Here is a 19043-nt window from a genome sequence, read left to right as displayed (position 1 = left end):
CTCCACAAGCCATGCTGCCTGGGTTCAGACAACACAATAAGACGCAGCTGAGCAGTGATTATGCAAATCGCACCCAGTGTGTGTCACAGTTCACAACAAGCTGCCTTGGCTTGTTTGATTGTGCGAACCATGTCGCCTTGTTTGGGTGTTATGTGAAGAGCAAAGCAAATGCAAGGGGCTATGGAGCCATGCATTTAGTTCAGTCCCTGAGGTTGGGTGGTTCTTCCCAGCTTCTCATGTGTTTCTGCAGCAGGGAAACTTTTCTAGCTGTCGAAGCTCCCCGTGCAGCTGAGAACTCCAGAAAATCAGGGTTTTGAATTGTGTGGGGAGCCTCCCTTGATGTAATAGGCTTCCCATGCAGTTCTCCCTAAAGACATGAGGGGTCAGGAGGAGTGCACAAACTTGGGGGCAGGGCTTACGGCATGGTCCCTTGCACTTGTGTTGCTCTTTCATATGAAGAATGCCTGAACAGGGAGGGCTATAGCCATTATAATGTCTTGTTAGTCTTTCATTCACTGAATGAGTAATGTGCAGCTTCTTACAAGTTCAGTTTTTATTTTTATTTTTTTGCACAATCTTTGGGGACAGAAAAAGAATCTCGCACCAGCTTACCGTAATTCTGATTTAGGATGCAATCCTATGCATGTTTAGACAGAGAAAAGGCCTACAACTCCCAGCATTCCCTGGCTGTAGGCCTTTTCTCTGTCTAAACATGCGTAGGATTGCATCTTTAGTCATTTTTCTGCCACTGGACTATAGCCTCAGTCTTGAGACTGAGCCTCTGTAGAGTGAAAGACCAGTATAACTTTAAGAGGACTCTGAGTCCTTCTCAGTCTCATTAAGATTGATTTTGTTAAGCTAACTGCAAATATCAAACCATCCATTAATGCCCAATGGGAGTTCTCTGCCCTCTGTCTTTTCCCTTTGTAGTCTTCTGCTTTCCTATGATCTTTACTTATGCTCTTTAAGGTCTTTTTACAAAAATCCCCAACTTTGGTCAAACATTGGTCAGTGCTCCTAAAGAACCTTGTCGTGGCAATAGTTTTCCACCCTGCAGTTTGGAGTTATGTATCTACTTAAACTTCACCCCCCACTACCTCACCCTCTTTGGCTTCAGTAACTATTCTGACTGTCTGTGGCATAATTTCTCTGCACAATCATACCTATGCAAAGCAAATCTTCTCAGCGTTCTTTGTCACCAAGGGTTCTCTGTCCCTCGAAGACATGCCTTGTTATGGCATACCAACCAGGCAGGTTGAATATTGGTTCTGGAGCAGATGTTGATGGGGTGGAAGTTCAGTGTTGAAAATGGAGGAAATGCCAGAGTAGGTGAATAATGAGTAGGAATCCGTCCTGAAGCAGCTGAAGGTGGCATAACCCTAGAGGATAATTCATATGCTGAATCAGGAGCAGATGTCAATAGAGACAGCTTGTCTGAGTATTTGGATGCTGATTCAGTAGCAACTAGCATTGATGGGAGAGGCTTGTCAGACATCCTGTTTGTAAAGACCAACGTTGACTGTAAAAATGGTGGGTTGTTAGAGGGAGGTGACATTTTGCTGGAGGCAATGAGCAGAGAAGAAACATCTTTCAAAAAATGACACCACCACAGATTTTTCAACATTCTGTTGAAAATCCATATCTGCAAACACATTCTTACTGTAAAAAAATAAAATTGCAGTTAAATATCCTGCAAATACTTGAAACACCTTAGTGTAGCCATCTTGCTTACTCACCATGCCAAAATGGGACAGTGTGGCTTTCGTGATGCATTGTAGGGGTGGAGACTGGCAGCCAACTCACTTATTTGCTGAAGGATCCTTCCTCAGGTGGCCACAGCATATATTGTGCAGTGGCATTGTACATGGATCTGCTGTGACTGAACCTTTGAGGTTCACAGATGGGGTCAAGAATGTGTGTGTGTGTGTGTGTGTGTGTGTGTGTAAATAAATGCAGTGCAGAGTATATCCATCTGGATACACAATGCAATTTATCTGTCGGACAGTAACAGATCTATTTACTGGATCTGTAAATCCATTTCTTCTGGCTATAGACTAGGGATGTACGAATTGTGTACCTTCAGTGCCGCTTGACTTCTGCAGTTTGCAGCCAGTGGTCTGTTCCACCTAGGGATAGGGTTGGCGGAGAATTTCTCCCCGAAACTTCGGGGGGCCGAGCGCCAACGTGTTCGGCCCCCCGAACAAGTTTCGGGGAGAAATCCTCCGGACCCCCCCACCCCCCGGACCCCCCCTGGGACGGGTCTTACCTTCGCCGAATGTCCCTCCCGGCGGCGGGTCCAGCCGGCGGTTCGGCGGGTGTTCGAGCGGGGCGGGAGCGGCAGCCGGTCTTTCGACCAGCTGCCGCCGCCGCCATTGCAATAAAAGAAAAAAAAAAAAAGTCCCCTGATAGGCTACGTGACGATTCACGTAGCCTATCACGGCTAGATTTGCAAAGTCAGCCGTGATAGGCTACGTCAATCGTCACGTAGCCTATCACGGGTGACTTAAAAAAAAAAAAAAAGCCCATACGGCTAATGGCGGCCCCCATAGGGAGCCGCCATTCCCGTTCCTTATTTGGTCGCTGTAGTCTACGTAAACATTTACGTAGACTACAGCGACTAAATAAGGAACGCGCATGGCGGCTCCCTATGGGGGCCGCCATTAGCGTACGCGCTTTTTTTTTTTTAAGTCACCCGTGATAGGCTACGTGACGATTGACGTAGCCTATCACGGCTGACTTTGCAGATCTAGCCGTGATAGGCTACGTGAATCGTCACGTAGCCTATCAGGGGGCGTTTTGTTTTGTTTTTTTTAACTTTCGCGTTCGTGGCCGGGCGAGGCGGGAAGCCTCCTCCCCGGCCTGAATTTCGGCCGGGCGAGGCGGGAAGCCTCCCCCCCGGCCTGAATTTCGGCCGGGCGAGGCGGGAAGCCTCCCCCCCCCGGCCTGAACTTCACGGGGGGAGCAGCGAAGCGCCTCTCCCCCACCGCGAACAAGCTTCGAGAAAAGGTAAGTGACTTTCGTCCAACCCTACCTAGGGATGTCGGAGAATTTCTCCACGAATCTCCACGAATAGCGTTGCCCTTATTTTCACCGTAGTCTACGTAAATCTTTACGTAGACTACCCGTGCCCAAATAAGGAATGCAAATGGCGGCACCCATGGGTGCCGCCATTTGCGTACGCGCTTTTCCCCCCCCCCAGAGTCAGCCGTGACAGGCTACGTAAAGATTTATGTAGCCTATCACAGCTGACTTTGAAAATCTAGCCATGATAGGCTACGTAAATCGTTACATAGCCTATCACTTTTTTTGTGTTTTTTTACAATTTACTTTTTTATTTCGCGGCCGGGGAGACGGGGCGCTCCCCCCCGGCCAGAATTTCGGCGGGGAGGGATGGGGCGCCTCCCCCCCAGCCTGAATTTCGGCCAGGAAGGGCGGGGCACCTCTCCCCCGCCAAGAATTTCAGGGGGAGAAAAGGAGCACCTCCCCCCCCCACCGAAAACAGCTGCGGGACCAGGTAAGGGACTTTCGTCCATCCTTACCACTAACAAGCCCCCGGAATTCTCCTCTTTTCTTTCCCGCTCCAAAAATTACGAAGATAAATCCTCACCGATAACCTTAATTCCAGTGCCCAGCCGTCTCCATGAGTCTGCATAACTTCCGTAAGAATCGCTATTTTTCGTAAATATATATATTTTTTTTTAAAAAAAAAAACTTGAAATCCTCCGTCTCCATTTACTTTCAGCCAAAACACTTCCTCCTCCTAGGGGCTTCCCAAAAGAAGGCTGTCTTAGGTGTGCCTGAGCGATAAACTATTGGTTTAAAGCAACGCTGTTTTAAAGAAAGCAAAAACCTTTTAAAATGACCATGCCGCTCCAGGACTAGCATGGTCATATTAAAAGGTTTTTTCTTTCTTTAAAACAGCGTTGCTTTAAACAAATACTTTATCGCTCAGGCACACCTAAGACAGCCTTCATTTGGGAAGCCCCCAGGAAGAGGAAGTGTTTTGGCTGAAAGTAAACGGAGACGGAGGATTTCAATTGAAAAAGAACACCACAAACAAGGCGGTGAGCACAATTCATTTTTTAAAAAAACTTGCATATTTATTATAGGAATATACTACACTGCGTTTTTATTTACGAAAATTCCACGACTCTTTGCAGACGACGAAAAAAACCTGCATGACTGCTGGCTCCACAGGACCTCGTGGTGCCATTCCGCGGAGGATTCCGTGGCATGGACTGAAGGGAATTTGATCCCATTTCAGTCTGTGGTGGAATTCTCTGACATTAGGGATGTACGAAAGTCACTTACCTTTTCGCAGCTTGGCTTCGCGGTGGGGGGGAGGCGCTTCGCTTCTCCCCCCGAAGTTCAGGCGAGGGGGGGGAGGCGCCCCGCCTTGCCCGGCCGAAATTCAGGCCGGGGGGGGGAGGCGCTCCGCCTCGCCCAGCTGAAATTCAGGCCGGGGAGAAGCACCCCGTCTCCCCAGCCGCGAAACAAAAAGTGGAAAAAAAAAAACGTGATAGGCTACGTAACGATTAACATAGCCTATCACGGCTAGATTTCCAAAGTCAGCCGTGATAGGCTACGTTAATCGTCACGTAGCCTATCACGGGTGACTTTGGGGGGAAAAAAAGCGTGTACGCAAATGGCGGTGGCCCATGGGCGCCGCCATTTGCATTCCTTATTTTGGCACGTTTAGTCTACGTAAAGTTTTACGTAGACTACGGCGAAAATAAGGGAACGCTATTTGTGTTGCCCTTATTTTCGCCATAGTCTACGTAAATCTTTATGTAGACTATACGTGCCAAAATAAGGAATGCAAATGGCGGCACCCATGGGCCGCCGCCATTTGCGTACGTGCTTTTTCCCCCCCAAAGTCACCCGTGATAGGCTACGTGACGATTAATGTAGCCTATCACGGCTGACTTTGGAAATCTAGCCGTGATAGGCTACGTTAATCGTTATGTAGCCTATCACGGGGTTGTTGTTGTTTTTTACTTTATTTTGTAATGGCGGCGGCGGCAGCCGGTCGGAAGACCGGCCGCTGCCCCTGCCGAACCACCGCCGAACCGCCGCCGGGACCCGCCTCCGAGAGGGACATTCGCAGGAGGTAAGTCCCATCCCGGTTCCATTCTGGGTTTTAGTTAGAACCAGCCAGGACACTAAAGGTGCTATCCAAGTTGCTGAACCCATTCTGGGGATAGGGTGCAGCACCTTGGAGTCCTGGCCTGTTCTAACTAAAACGCAGAATGGAATTACTGCCCCTCTGAAACTGGAACCACCAGCCTCCACCGCCATGCACAGGTAAGGTAAAACCCAGTGTGATGTAGTGGTTACACTGTCAGACTAGGACTGAGTCCCAGTTTCAAATCTGCACTGGCCCATGAATTTCACTGGATGACTTTGTGCCAGTCACTGGGTCTTTTCGGAAGTTAGGTGCATGAGCTGGTACCTAAGCTGCACTCCCTACCCCCCCACACACACACACATCTTTTATGATGCAGCCACAAGGACATGATACGAAGCATTCACTTCTGCTGTTAAAGTAATCATAATACCTCATCCTGTCTGAATGCAGTTGATCTCTAGTTAGTTTAAATGATGGTTAGTTCATACAAGCCAGGATCAAACCATGGTTTATGATCCTAGTTTGTTCACTAACTATAGTTGAAACCAGTCTTCTCTGAACTGGTGCCTTCCAGATGTGCCATACTTCAACTTCCATCACCCCTATTCAGCCTGGCCAATGGCCAGGAATGCTGGGAGTTGTTATCCAAAACATCTGGAGGGGACCAGGTTGGAAGAAGCTGGTTTGAGCTAACCAGAGGTCTACTGAGTTTAGACATGTTAGTTTAAACTAGAGGAGGAAGGAGAAGGATAACACTGCAAGCCCGAGATTTGTGCTGGCTGACTTATGCATGTACACCAAACCATAGTTTTGTGTTACATTTGAATTGGACCACTTTCTCTCAGTTGAACCTGCCCCAACCCTGTGACAGTTATTGTGAGGATAAAACAAGCAGGAGGAGGACCATATATGCAATCCTGAGCTCCTTGGAGGAAGGATAGGGTTAGAAAAAGATAAGAAAAAAGCAAGGTAGTGAGGATTAATGTTAAAAAAAAGTATGGTGCCAGGAGTGGAAACCTCCAGACTCTGTTGTGTTAGTAGGCAGAATTCATGGCCTACTATGTGTTATGTTTGTCCCTATAACTTGTGTTCTCAGATATGGTGGGCTGAGCCTGTGCATGGCTTTCAGTGTGGGAGATAGGAGTAGCTCATCTTGGAAGCAGGTGTCAGAGAGATGTCTACAGCTGGCAGTGACACAATGCCGTGCTGCTCTTTAGACACCTACCTCCGTTTTCTTCTGTTGTTTGGCTATCCTGCCTCCCTTGACTCAACAGAGCCTGTGGGAAGAGGAACGGCTACACAGGAACTGCAAGTGCACACGTTGCAATCTCACCTGCAGCAGTCTGCAATGCAGTGGCCTGGCAATCATAGCGAGCGTGCACTTATGTGGTAGACAATTTAAGTGTATGCACTAAGTGGAAGTGCTACTGCTGAGTGTGTGTGTGTGTGTGTGTGTGTGTGTGTGTAACAGCACAGCCACTGATGAGAACGGAAGCTGTAACTTTTAGCTACACACACACACACACACACACACACACACACAGAGCTTTTAGTCTTTCTATCTTTCTTGTGTGCGTGCGTGTACATCGAGCAGCCAATCCAAATTTCTGGCCTTTTCCACAAAAATATTCTGCTAACAGGCCAGGTTGTCCTGGTCAGTTTGGCAACCTTGCAAGAGGTCAGGGAAGGCTGTGCTGAGGAAGAGGCTCTTGTGGAGACACAGAGAGGGAAGTGGCTGGACAGATAAGAGAGGAAGACGTAGGGATGTTGGAGAATTCCACCACAGACTCCACAGACTTTAGAATCTGGCCCCCTGGAGTCCGTGGCGGAATGGACTACCTCCCCCCCGCCACGCCCCCAAATCCCCGGAACGGACCTACCTGGTGGCGGCTCCAGCAGCAGCTCCAGCAGTTGCTCTGGCGGCGGCTCTGGGCCATATTCCGGGCTGCTGCGGCCGCAAATGGCAGCCATCGTAGCGGCTGTCATTTGCGTCCCTGCCAAGCCGTGATAGGCTATGTAAGTATCTACGTAGCCTACCACGGCAAAAGGCAGGGATGCAAATGGCGGCCGCTACGCCATTTGCGTCCCTGCCTTTTGCCGTGATAGGCTACATAGATACTTATGTAGCCTATCACAGCTTGGCAGGGACGCAAATGGCGGCCTGCATAGCAGCCACCATTTGCAGCCGCAGCCCGGCTGTGGCCAGAAGTCTGGCTGTGGCCAGCCCCAGCCGGCGGCTCCACAGCATTGCCGCAGAGCGGAGCCAGCCGGGGAGGATTCCAGAGGGGAGGGACAGATCGTTTCCCCCCTCCCGTGGACCCCACCGGGTGGGGGTCAGTGGGGTTTTGTACACCCCTAGGAAGACGCAGATGCAAGCTTAGAAAAGAGGCATGACAGGAAGACTGGGACTGGAGTGGGAGAAGGAGAGAAGGGAGCTGACAGTATATGAGTCTCCTCGCCCTCCACTAACGCACACTTTATTTGTACAGGGAATGCCATCAGACCCATAGCCCTTCGAGCAGTTTCTGCAATTGCTGGTGCTCTTCCAGGATTTCCTATCCTAGCAACAGGAGGCATTGACTCTGCTGAAAGTGGCTTGCAATTTCTTCATAGTGGTGCTTCTGTTTTACAGGTATGATATCTGTCCTTTTAAAAAGCTATTAAAAGTGTTTTTACAATTTTTTTTAAAAAGACTTTGCTTTAAATTGGAAAGAGGGATATGCCCAATGTAGGTCCACATGTATTTCTTACTCTCTTCTCCTTTTCTGGGACAGAATTGTTGTGAAATAATTATGTGAATTGTGCACAGATGTGGAAACAACACGTCAAGAACCTCAATAAAGGGAAGCTCTAGTTCAGGGGTTGGCAACCTTTCGGAGCTGTGGGGACATTTGGCAATTTGAGAAATTGTCCTGGGCACCACCACAAAATGACTGCCATGGGAGGCTTGGCAAAGGACAAGTAACCTGCCCAAAAGGCTGAGAACAAGGCTGTGGTGCTCCCCTCCCAGCTTCCACCCTATAGCCACTGCCCATCTCTCTGCCGGTGCCCACGGCCAAGCAACCACCCCTTCTCTGCCAGGTCAGGAAAGACACTGTGTCTAAGTGTTTCTGTGCTAGTGCTAGAACCCTCTGAGCCAAGACGTGGGAGTTGGAGAGCTTGGTTTTAAAGCAGAACACAGATAAAAATAGCAGGTACAACGGAAACCTGGTGGGATGGAGAGAACCAGTGGGATACGGGCGTCTCTGGAGACAAACCCGATACTGTAGAGTCTATAGGAAGGACAAAGAAAGGGATGGTGTCTCTCTGTACTTCAAAGTGTCCAACAAACTCGAAACCTTGCAAGGGGTAGGCTCCTCCACAGAACTGATGTGGGTGACAGTACCAGACTCCAAACGTTATTTAGCACTGAGGACATGCCATCGTCCCCCTGACCAAAATGCTCAGGCTGGTCATGAGATGGAGAATAAAATGGAGGCCTCCAAACGAGAAAGCACTGTAGTAATGGGTGGGCTAAGATGTGCAGTAGCAGCCTTCCTCTGATGCTCCCCGGCCACTGCTATTCAGAGGCAGACTGCCAGGGTTGTCCCAAGGTGTGTTCTGCTGCCCTAGGCCAGGTACAATCATGGCACTCCGCTCCCCCATGCTGCCACTGTTAGTTCTTGAACAGTAAAGAAATGTGTTTGGGGAGGAGAGGGGGATGAGTTTCCTGGGATATTGATTTCTTCTAATTTTTAATTTCTTCGACATTACAACATTCATCCATGTGACTGCACACCTGTATTCCCTACACATATTTATGAACATGTTAGGACAACGTAGCCTCAATGAAATGATTTTTTAAAATTATCTGTTCGGTATCTGCATCAGAAGCTACATACAGAAATAAGTGCACCAAAATGAGAGAGGATGAGGAATTACGCTTTCCTAAAACAGTGTATTTAAATGTACTGCGCATTTTTCCTCAATAAAAACTTGATTGGTAACTCTACTGCATCAAGGTGCAAATGATGCTGCAGGGGGACCGACATCCCCCTTCAGTCCTTGAACAGTAGAAGCACTGAATGCTGATAGGTTTTTGCCCCAGTTGCAGTCCTGACTACACTCGGCCTATAAATTCCACCAGTCTTGGAAGTTCACATTTTAGTACAAATTCACCATTGGTCGAATAATAAGAAATGTGATTTACCTCTAAGTAATGCGACAGCTTTACACTGAGAGTTAATTACGCAAGTTAATTCTTAAGAATGCCTGAACTTCAGCTCCTGCACAGGCTAAGCTTCTTTGGCAAAGTTTTCACAAGTTTGCATCCAACATGGGGTGGGAGTTCTTTAGCATCCACCCACCTATGCTGCAACCTGCAAATCCCCACTCACTGCATCGTATGCACAGATCAAGGAGGGTCTGACTTCAGATGAACACACAACAGGACAGACACATTCCGATTGCTGGGCGGGAGGGAGGCAGAGTCAGGGAGGGAGCTGGAAGCTCCTTAGGACTATGGGGATTTCATGAACTTGCAAATGAGACAGAAGTAGAGAAGAAAAGTCTTTGCTGCCTAGAGGGCAGAGCAGAGAAAGAGAGAGAACAAGTTGAGCTGTGCTATTTCTGCCTAGGATCCCCACCAACAGGTGCTAGGAGAAAGGACAGCAGAAGTGGAGGGGAAAGCAAACAGCACTTTAGGACTCCAGGGATTCCTACAGCTTGATATCCAGACAATGCATATCTTAGGGCAGCAGCTAGGGATGGGCGAACAAACAATATCTGAGTTCACCACAATGCTAACATCAGCTGAGCTCAGTGCTTGTCCCTCCTCGATTTGTGCTCACGTTTGCAATCATTGTTCATTTTGCGCAAACAGGAAAATTGTGCAAAACAACCATGATCGAATTTGAAAGTTGAGCCCAAAAGTCCAAAAGTTCTGCAAATTCCTAACCTTGTACAAATCCCCCCTATAAGTGAAAGGGTGAAAATGTGCATTTTTTAAAATATGCACTTTTGAACTCTTTTTTCCGGCAAATTTTGCATATTTTTCGAATGCAAGTGCCTGTTTGGGAATCTGTAAATCTTTTTGGAGAACACGTTCTTCTGCTCATGCTCACGTTCGGGGTTGCAAACAGGACATGTTCGCACATTTTGCCAGGGGAAATGAAATTATCACACATCCCTGGGCACAGCAAAGGACGTCTAGAAAAAAAAAGAGATAGAAGAAAAGTATTTGCTGCTAGAGTGCAGAAAAAGTGATAGAGAACAAGCTCGGATGTGCCCATCCCACTGCTGCTTTTGCCACCACCCACACAGGCACTCCACGCCCAACCCTGCTCTGCAGGGCCTCTCTAAGTGGAGGGCAGAGGTATTGAGGCTGCTGCCACTCTCTCCACCTCTAAGTCTTCTTCCATCCATGGTGTAGGTTTAGCTACTTCCCCTCAGTACATGTGCAAAGTATCTAGGGGTGTTAGTAGACCACAAGCTACACATGAGTCAGCAGTGTGGTGCAGTTGCTAAAAATACTTGTGCAACAATTCCAGTTTACATCAACAGAAGTACAATGTCCACATTGCAAGAAGTAATGGTACTTCTCTGTTTTGCTTTGGTCAGACTTCACGTACAGTACTGGGCCCATTTCTGAGCACCACTGTTTAAGAAGGATATTGGCAAATTGGAACTTGTCCAGAGGAAGGTGAAAAAGTCAAAAAGATGGTGAGGGACCAGGTGCCCAAGTCCTGTCTGGAATGAATGAAGGAGCTGGGTGTGTTTAGCCTGGATAAAAGATGCTTAAGGGCTTTTCTGCATGAGGTTGTTAATCCACTGTATCTACTTTGGTTTCGTCGCAGAATTAAGACCCAAGCACTCCTTGATGAGCATTTCCTTTCCTGCTTTTCCACTATATAACCTCTAGGTGGCACTGTGGTATAGCGGAATAGCAGAAGTGCACAAGTGGAAAAAGCATTTCCTTTCGCTTTCATAAATAATACCACATTTCCCCTGCTCTAAAAAAACCTCTCTGGAAGTGCTCTTTAAAAACAGAAGTGAAACTGGAAGGTAACAACGTTGTCTAAAGAACCAGCAAATAACCATTAGTAGCAATATTGCTTTAAGAAGCAGTATGACAGCCATCTCCGAAGAGTTAAAGGGTTGTCACATAGATGATGGAACAAATTTGTTTTTTGTTGCTCCCGAGAGTAGAACTCAAACCAATGGGTTCAAACTACAAGAAACAGGATTTTGACTACACATTAGTAAGAATTTCCTGATGGTGTGAGCTGTCTGACACTGTCTCAGAACGTAGTGGGCCCTCCTTCATTAGAAGTTTTTAAGCAGGGGCTGGGTGGCCACATATCAGAGATGCTGGAGTGGTGGATTTCCTGCATCATCAGGGGGTTAGACTACATGGCCTTTGAGTCCCCTTCCTACTCTTTCCACTATAATTTGAGCAGTCAGGCTGAGAAATAGTAACTGGCCAAAGACTGAGAAAGGAATTTGAACTTAGGTCTCTCTTCAAGTCAGTTATTCTTCATTACTTTGTCTCTCAAACACTTGCATTTGGCAGGCATTAGTATAGGTTTATGTTGTTGTTGTTCAGTCGTTCAGTCGTGTCCGACTCTTCGTGACCCCATGGACCATAGCACGCCAGGCCTTCCTGTCCTGCGCTCTCTCCCGGAGCGTGCTCAAGTTCATATTCATTGCATCCGTGATGCTATCTAGCCATCTCATCCTCTGCCGTCCCCTTCTCCTTCCAGAGGTGTTGGGAACCTGGAACATGGTAAACATCCTTCCACCTGACATACTTTAAATAGAGCTTCTAGGGACTGAATATGGGGAGTCATAATGTCTGCTTTCCTTTCCCACAAGAAATTTTCCATGTGGAAACTACACAAGAATGGACTTTTCCAGTGACAGAGTCAGTGAATTAATATTTGCTGGAGTAGATGGAAAAAGGAGCAAATTAGTAGAGCACCTAAGGGATCAGCAGGTTTGAAAGAGAACCATAATTCCCTTCTCCTACACTTCCCCCAGGCCAGTGCTAAAATCTGCCACTAAAAAAGAAAAAGAGTAATGTATTGACTTTGAGCATCTCTACACCAGCCTAAAATCGCACATTTAAAATGGGGCTTTCTGCTTCCGTTTTAAATACAGGATTGCAATAGACTCCCTATTCTATGATTCTATGATTCCCTTTACATGTGCTTCCTTCCCCTCCCCTTTTCCCCCTTATCTGAGTCTTCCATATGATTCATTATACAGCCGCTACATGGCGCTGTGTTCTAGCTCCTCTTCTTATGGCTTTTCCTTTTTCATGAGGGAAGTTGGGAACTCAAGTGGAACTCAAGCGTGGTAATTTGATAGCTTATTATCTGTGATCTTTTAAAAAAAAATGGAATAAAGGTCATTTAGTGTGGGAGATGCCCTAGAGGTTGACAACATCATCTAAAGGAGCTGCAGACTTCTGTGAGTAACCAATCCCAATAGCAGGATAAAAGCTCCATGTGAAGAAACCCTTCACTTCAGAAGGAAACAATGTGCTGTTTTCACCTAGCAATGATTGCTTCATTCCTTTGGTCCAAAATCTGAGTTTTATTAACTTTTGACAACCAAGGAGAATAGTGATTGAATATGGATGTTTAACATCACAGTGGGATCAACAGAGTGAATGGACGTGGCTAACATTTTAACTGGTCTGTCATGGGTTTTAAGAGCACAGTTTGCATGTCATGCCTTATGTTGTTTTTCCATGATTCTGTTTTTTACTTCCTGACTACGAATGTATAATTTCATGTAATGTTTTCATAAAGGGAGAAAATAAAATTTGGATTTTAAAAAATGGTGGGAGATTCAGCCATCAAACTAAACTGAATTGCCCTTCTCAAGCAGGAGTCGGGCTGGGGGCTGGGAAGCTTCCGTTGGATCTAGAAAAGCGAGTAGTCACAAAGGCTACTAAATGAAGACATCTCAAAAACTTTTCAAGCCAAGGCTGTGCTTTCTGTGAACAACCCTCTCATTACTGTTTACAACTCTTAGCAATAAATAAATAAAAAATCTGTATTTAAAATGTGTGCAACTTTAAAACATTTCTGTCTCTTTTTTTTTTTTAAATGTGCTTTAACTCAAGGTTTTGGGGCAGAGGTGCTTGTCATGGACCTTTTCTCAACGTTTTGCTTAAGGGTTTGATGTGCAGGTTAGTTGTTGTTGTTCAGTCATTCAGTCGTGTCCGACTCTTCGTGACCCCATGGACCATAGCACGCCAGGCCTTCCTGTCCTGCGCTCCCTCCCGGAGCGTGCTCAAGTTCATATTCATTGCATCCGTGATGCTATCTAGCCATCTCATCCTCTGCCGTCCCCTTCTCCTTTTGCCTTCAGTCTTTCCCAGCATCAGGGTCTTTTCCAGGGAGTTTTCTCTTCGCATTAGGTGGCCAAAATATTGGAGCTTCAGCTTCATTATCTGTCCTTCCAATGAGCAGTCAGGGTTGATTTCCTTTAGGATGGACTGATTTGACCTCCTTGCAGTCCAGGGGACTCGTAAGAGTCTTCTCCAGCACCACAGTTCAAAAGCATCAATTCTTCGGCGCTCAGCCTTCCTTATAGTCCAGCTCTCACAGCCATACATTACTACTGGGAAAACCATAGCTTTGATTAGACGGACCTTTGTTGGCAAGGTGATGTCTCTGCTTCTTACTATGCTGTCTAGGTTTGCCATAGCTTTCCTCCCAAGGAGCAAGCGTCTTTTAATTTCATGGCTACAGTCACCGTCTGTGGTGATCTTGGAGCCCAAGAAAGTAAAATCTGTCACAGCTTCCATTTCTTCCCCTTCTATATGCCAGGAAGTGATGCGGCCAGATGCCATGATCTTCATTTTTTTAATGTTGAGTTTCAAACCAGCTTTTGCACTCTCCTCTTTCACCCTCAAGAAGAGGCTCTTGAGATCCTCTTCGCTTTCTGCCATTAGGGTGGTATTGTCTGCATATCTGAGGTTGTTGATAATTCTCCCAGCAATCTTAATTCCGACCTGTGATTCATCCAACCCGGCATTTCTCATGATGTACTCTGCATATAAGTTAAATAAGCAGGGTGACAATATGCAGCCTTGTCGTACTCCTTTCCCAATTTTGAACCAATCGGTTGTTCCATGTCTGGTTCTTACTGTTGCTTCTTGACCCTCGTACAGGTTTCTCAGGTGACAGGTAAGGTGGTCTGGTACTCCCATCACTTTAAGAATTTGCCACAGTTTGTTGTGATCCACACAATCAAAGGCTTTAGCGTAGTCAATGAAGCAGAAATAGACGTTTTTCTGGAATTCTCTTGCTTTCTCCATGATGCAGCGAATGTTGGCGATTTGATCTCTAGTTCCTCTGCCTCTTCTAAACCCAGCTTGTACTTCTGGTAGTTCTTGGTTCGCATACTGCTGAAGCCTAGCTTGTAGGATTTTGAGCATCACCTTGCTGGCATGTGAAATAAGTGCAATTGTGCGGTAGTTTGAACACTCTTTGGCGTTGCCCTTCTTTGGAATTGGAATGTAAACTGACCTTTTCCAGTCTTGTGGCCACTGTTGAGTGTTCCAGATTTGTTGGCATATTGAATGCAGCACTTTAACAGCATCATCTTTTAGGATTTTAAATAGCTCGGCTGGAATACTGTCATCTCCGCTAGCTTTGTTGTTACTAATGCTTCCTAAGGCCCACTTGACTTCACTCTCGAGGATGTCCGGCTCAAGTTCAGTGACCGCACTATCATGGCTATCAGGGACATTCAGATATTTCCTGTATAGTTCTTCTGTGTATTCTTGCCACCTCTTCTTAATCTCATCTGCTTCTGTTAGGTCCCTGCCTTCTTTGGCCTTTATCATGCCCGTCTTTGCACAAAACGTTCCCTTGAGATCTCCAGTTTTCTTGAAGAGATCTCTAGTCTTTCCCATTCTGTTGTTTTCCTCGATTTCTTTGCATTGTTCATTTAAGAAGGCCTTCTTGTCTCTCCTTGCTATTCTCTGGAACTCTGCATTCAGTTGGGTATATCTTCCCCTTTCTCCCTTGCTTTTCGCTTCCCTTCTTTCGTGAGCTACTTGTAAAGCCTCATCAGACAGCCACTTGGCTTTCTTGCATTTCTTTTTCTTTGGGATGGATTTCGTTGCTGCCTCCTGAACAATGTTACGGACCTCCGTCCATAGTTCCTCAGGCACTCTGTCTATCAGGTCTAATCCCTGAAATCTATTCCTCACCTCCACTGTATATTCATCAGGGATATGCTTTAGGTCATACCTGAACGGTTTAGTGGTTTTCCCTACGTTCTTCAATTTAAGCCGAAATTTTGCAAGAAGCAGCTCATGATCTGAGCCACAGTCAGCTCCAGGTCTTGTTTTTACTGACTGTATGGAGCTTCTCCATCTTTGGCTGCAAAGGACATAATCAATCTGATTTCGATATTGACCATCTGGTGATGTCCATGTGTAGAGTCGCCTCTTGTGCTGTTGGAAAAGAGTGTTTGCTATTATCAGCATGTTCTCTTGGCAAAACTCTATTAGCTTTTGTCCTGCTTCATTTTGTACACCAAGGCCATGCCTGCCTGTTATCCCGGTGATTTCTTGACTTCCTACTTTAGCATTCCAATCCCCTATGATGAAGAGGACATCTTTTTTTGGTGTTAGTTCTAGAAGGTGTTGTAGGTCTTCATAGAACCGATCAACCTCAGCTTCTTCGGCCTCAGTGGTTGGGGCATAGACTTGAATTACTGTGATGTTGAATGGTTTGCCTTGGATTCGTACTGAGATCATTCTATCATTTTTAAGATTGTACCCCAGTACTGCTTTTCCCACCCTTTTGTTGACTATGAGTGCTACTCCATTTCTTCTAAGGGATTCTTGCCCACAATAGTAGATATGATAGTCACCTGAATTAAATTCGCCCATGCCTGTCCATTTTAGTTCGCCGATTCCCAAGATGTCGATGTTCAATCTTGCCATCTCATGTTTGACCACCTCCAGCTTACCTTGATTCATTGATCTGACATTCCAGGTTCCTAAACAATATTGTTCTTTACAGCATCGGATTTTCTTTTCACCACCAGACACATCCACAGCTGAGTGTCCTTTCGGGTTTGGCCCAGCCGCTTCACTCTTTCTGGCGCTACTTGGAAATACCCTCTGCTCTTCCCCAGTAGCATATTGGACACCTTCCGACCTGAGGGGCTCATCTTCCGGCGTCATCTCTTTTAGCCTTGTGATACGTTCCATGGGGTTTTCTTGGCAAGAATACTGGAGTGGGTTGCCATTTCCTTCTCCAGTGGACCACATTTTGTCAGAACTCTCTGCCATGACCTGTCCGTCTTGGGTGGCCCTGCACGGCATAGCTTATGGCTTCACTGAGTTACGCAAGCCCCTTCGCCACAACAAGGCAGTGATCCATGAAGGGTTTATAGCCATGGAGAAAATTATATTGTACTACAAGACCTCACCTGTCTAAATAAAAATGGCTAATGTTGTCTGAGACTTCAGTTCCGAGCCTATTGTTAGCCAAGCTTTTCTTTTCTCATTTTGCCTTCCTGAATCTACAGCAGTATTTCTATCTACAGAGAAAGTATGATCAACAAGGGAATGTACCATTGATTTCATTTATGACTGCTAATTAGAACTGAACCTCGACCAAAGAAGTCTATAACTTCCTACAATTTGTCACAGAGCCTCTGAAGATTTCCATTAAAATGTTATATTAGCTGAAATATATTTCAATGCTCCTTCCAACTTGCTTAAGGACTTTGATTTGACTTCAAAAACTGATGTCTTGATGAGTTTATTAATGTATAGTTAGGCAGAATGATTGGATAGGTGAATAGGTTCATTGTTATTCCTTTTGAGGGAGGGGGGGAAGCGTGTTTCTAATAATAGATTTTTCAACATGACAGAATGGAGAGCCAAAGAAACCTATACGATGTGTAGGCTTTCTTGCCACCACTGCATAACTACAACGAGCTTCCAGAAGTCTGCAAATCAGTGGTCTGTCTGGGACCAAATTACTGTGTCACATGTAACGCTTTTCTTTTTTTTAAAAAAAAGTGCTTGGCTGGATGATTTCTTGCTGAACCTAGATATCTAAAATAATAAAGCCAAGTATTCAGTACATATGATACTTCTTCATGTGTGTCCCACTGAAATGAATTGATGGTTCTCTTCTACAACTCTGGTTTATTTCAATGGCATTTGAACAGGAGAGTTTACTGATAAGATATGACCACAAACATGGGGCTGGTTCGACTAAAGTTAAGCACTTTTATGTGGCATTATTCTCAAGGACAGAGAATTAAGCTGATATTTAGTTCTTTCATTGATATCAATGGGATATAAAAGTGCTTAATTTTAGCTGGATTTTGTTTTGGCCTTATCAAACAAGTCTCTCTATCATAAGCTTCAGAAGAACACAGATCTTTTCAGTGTCTTCTCCTCAACACAGATAAAGGCGAACACTTCTTTTTCACAGGTAGTCTATCAGTAATTGGTGGTTGCATATACAAGAGGTTTCCAGATATGCTACTATTTTACCCATAAGTAGAAAGCTTGATATGAGACTATGTTCCACTCACTCACCCAAAGTCAGACTTCTAGTTTTAAAAGCAGAAATGCCAACTTATATATTCAGATAGTTTTAAAAACTGAAATGATTCTGCACTTGGCCTTTGATAAGAAATTTTTGAGTGAAAATGTAAACTTCACAGTGAATAAAAACCTAAGAGATTATAAAACAGCACGATTCATTATAACTTGTCTTATAGAAAAATTAATCCACCGGCATTGACTTGGATTTCTACAGGACCTATTTCACCCTCAGTAATTTATCTCTGGCTTTCTTTATGGGGTTTTCTTTCTAAAAATAACTTAACATTTTTTTCTAACTTACATAATCAGGAGATCAGCATCTAAACAAATACAAGCATAGCTATTTTAAATGTATGTGGCAACCAATCTAAGTATTTTAATTAAAGAAGAATTTGCTGTGGTGATACAGGTGGAGAGTGAGACAAACCCTAACCTTTTACTTTTTCTGACCATCGTTAACTCTTACTTTTTTTCCAGTTAGTGGGACGTGGTTGGTTTTGTGGGGATGGTTATTCTTAAAGAGCTTTGAGACATATTAAAATCATCACTTTCTTTGCTGCACAATAGTGTAGGACACATACAATTATTGGTACATACATCACTCCAAATGCATGATGTTTCTTTGATGAAAGGCAAATTAATCCTTAGATTTATTTATTTTTAACAAAACGTAGCATTCCAGTGCAACATATGTTTTTCTTTTTAAGTGAGCTCTTTTTCTTAAATCTTTGATTTGACAAATAAGACTTTCATCTCTTTTCACATATCTCTTTTCTCTCACGTATGCACACTACCAAGCCACATCATTCCCTTTGGTAGAATTTTTTTAAAGGCTTTTGAGGCAGAGACATGCATTTTTAGAAGTCATCTCACTGTAGGAAATTAAAAATGGAGGCAATTATAGAAAACTTCAGTTGAAAGAGAAAATGCATTATGGAAAATGCCATAAAAGCATACAAAAAATTAAAGTAAAAATCACTTCACAGCAGCCTGTATGATTCAATTGTAGATCAATAGTGTGTAGTTAATGCATTAGCAGTAGAGCATTAATTTGCAATTACCGCAGGTGATCTGATCCTCTATGTGCTGTCCATTGACATAAATGACCTTTTGTTGAAAAGGATTCTGCAGTCATTATTTCTAGCAGCTGTAACCGGAAACAGAATAGAATGAAGGGGTTGCTTTCAACAGTGAACTATGTATGTATGTGGAAAAATAGGTAGATAGATACATGCATGCGCGTGCACACACACACACCAGCAGCAGCAGCTCTTGAATATGGAATCCAGCCTGTTTAGCTTTAGAATCCTTTGAACATTTATTTGATCAGTTGGAAGA

General features: G+C 45.0%; 1 protein-coding gene across 8 annotated transcripts in view; it reads left to right on the top strand.

Annotated features, from left to right (window-relative positions):
* DPYD (dihydropyrimidine dehydrogenase) overlaps window positions 1–19043 on the top strand; it is a 761638-nt gene that overhangs the window by 633448 nt on the left and 109147 nt on the right. For all 8 annotated transcript variants that reach the window (XM_084851877.1, XM_084851875.1, XM_084851880.1 and 5 more), the window contains one exon: window positions 7618–7760. In XM_084851877.1, coding sequence (XP_084708003.1) covers window positions 7618–7760 — 143 coding nt within the window. The remainder of the gene's footprint in view (window positions 1–7617; window positions 7761–19043) is intronic.

Source organism: Heloderma suspectum, chromosome 4 (assembly GCF_057233095.1).
Source record: "Heloderma suspectum isolate Gila_16-S chromosome 4, 16-S_ref, whole genome shotgun sequence".
Taxonomy (NCBI): domain Eukaryota; kingdom Metazoa; phylum Chordata; class Lepidosauria; order Squamata; family Helodermatidae; genus Heloderma; species Heloderma suspectum.
This window is presented reverse-complemented; position numbering and strand designations above follow the sequence as displayed.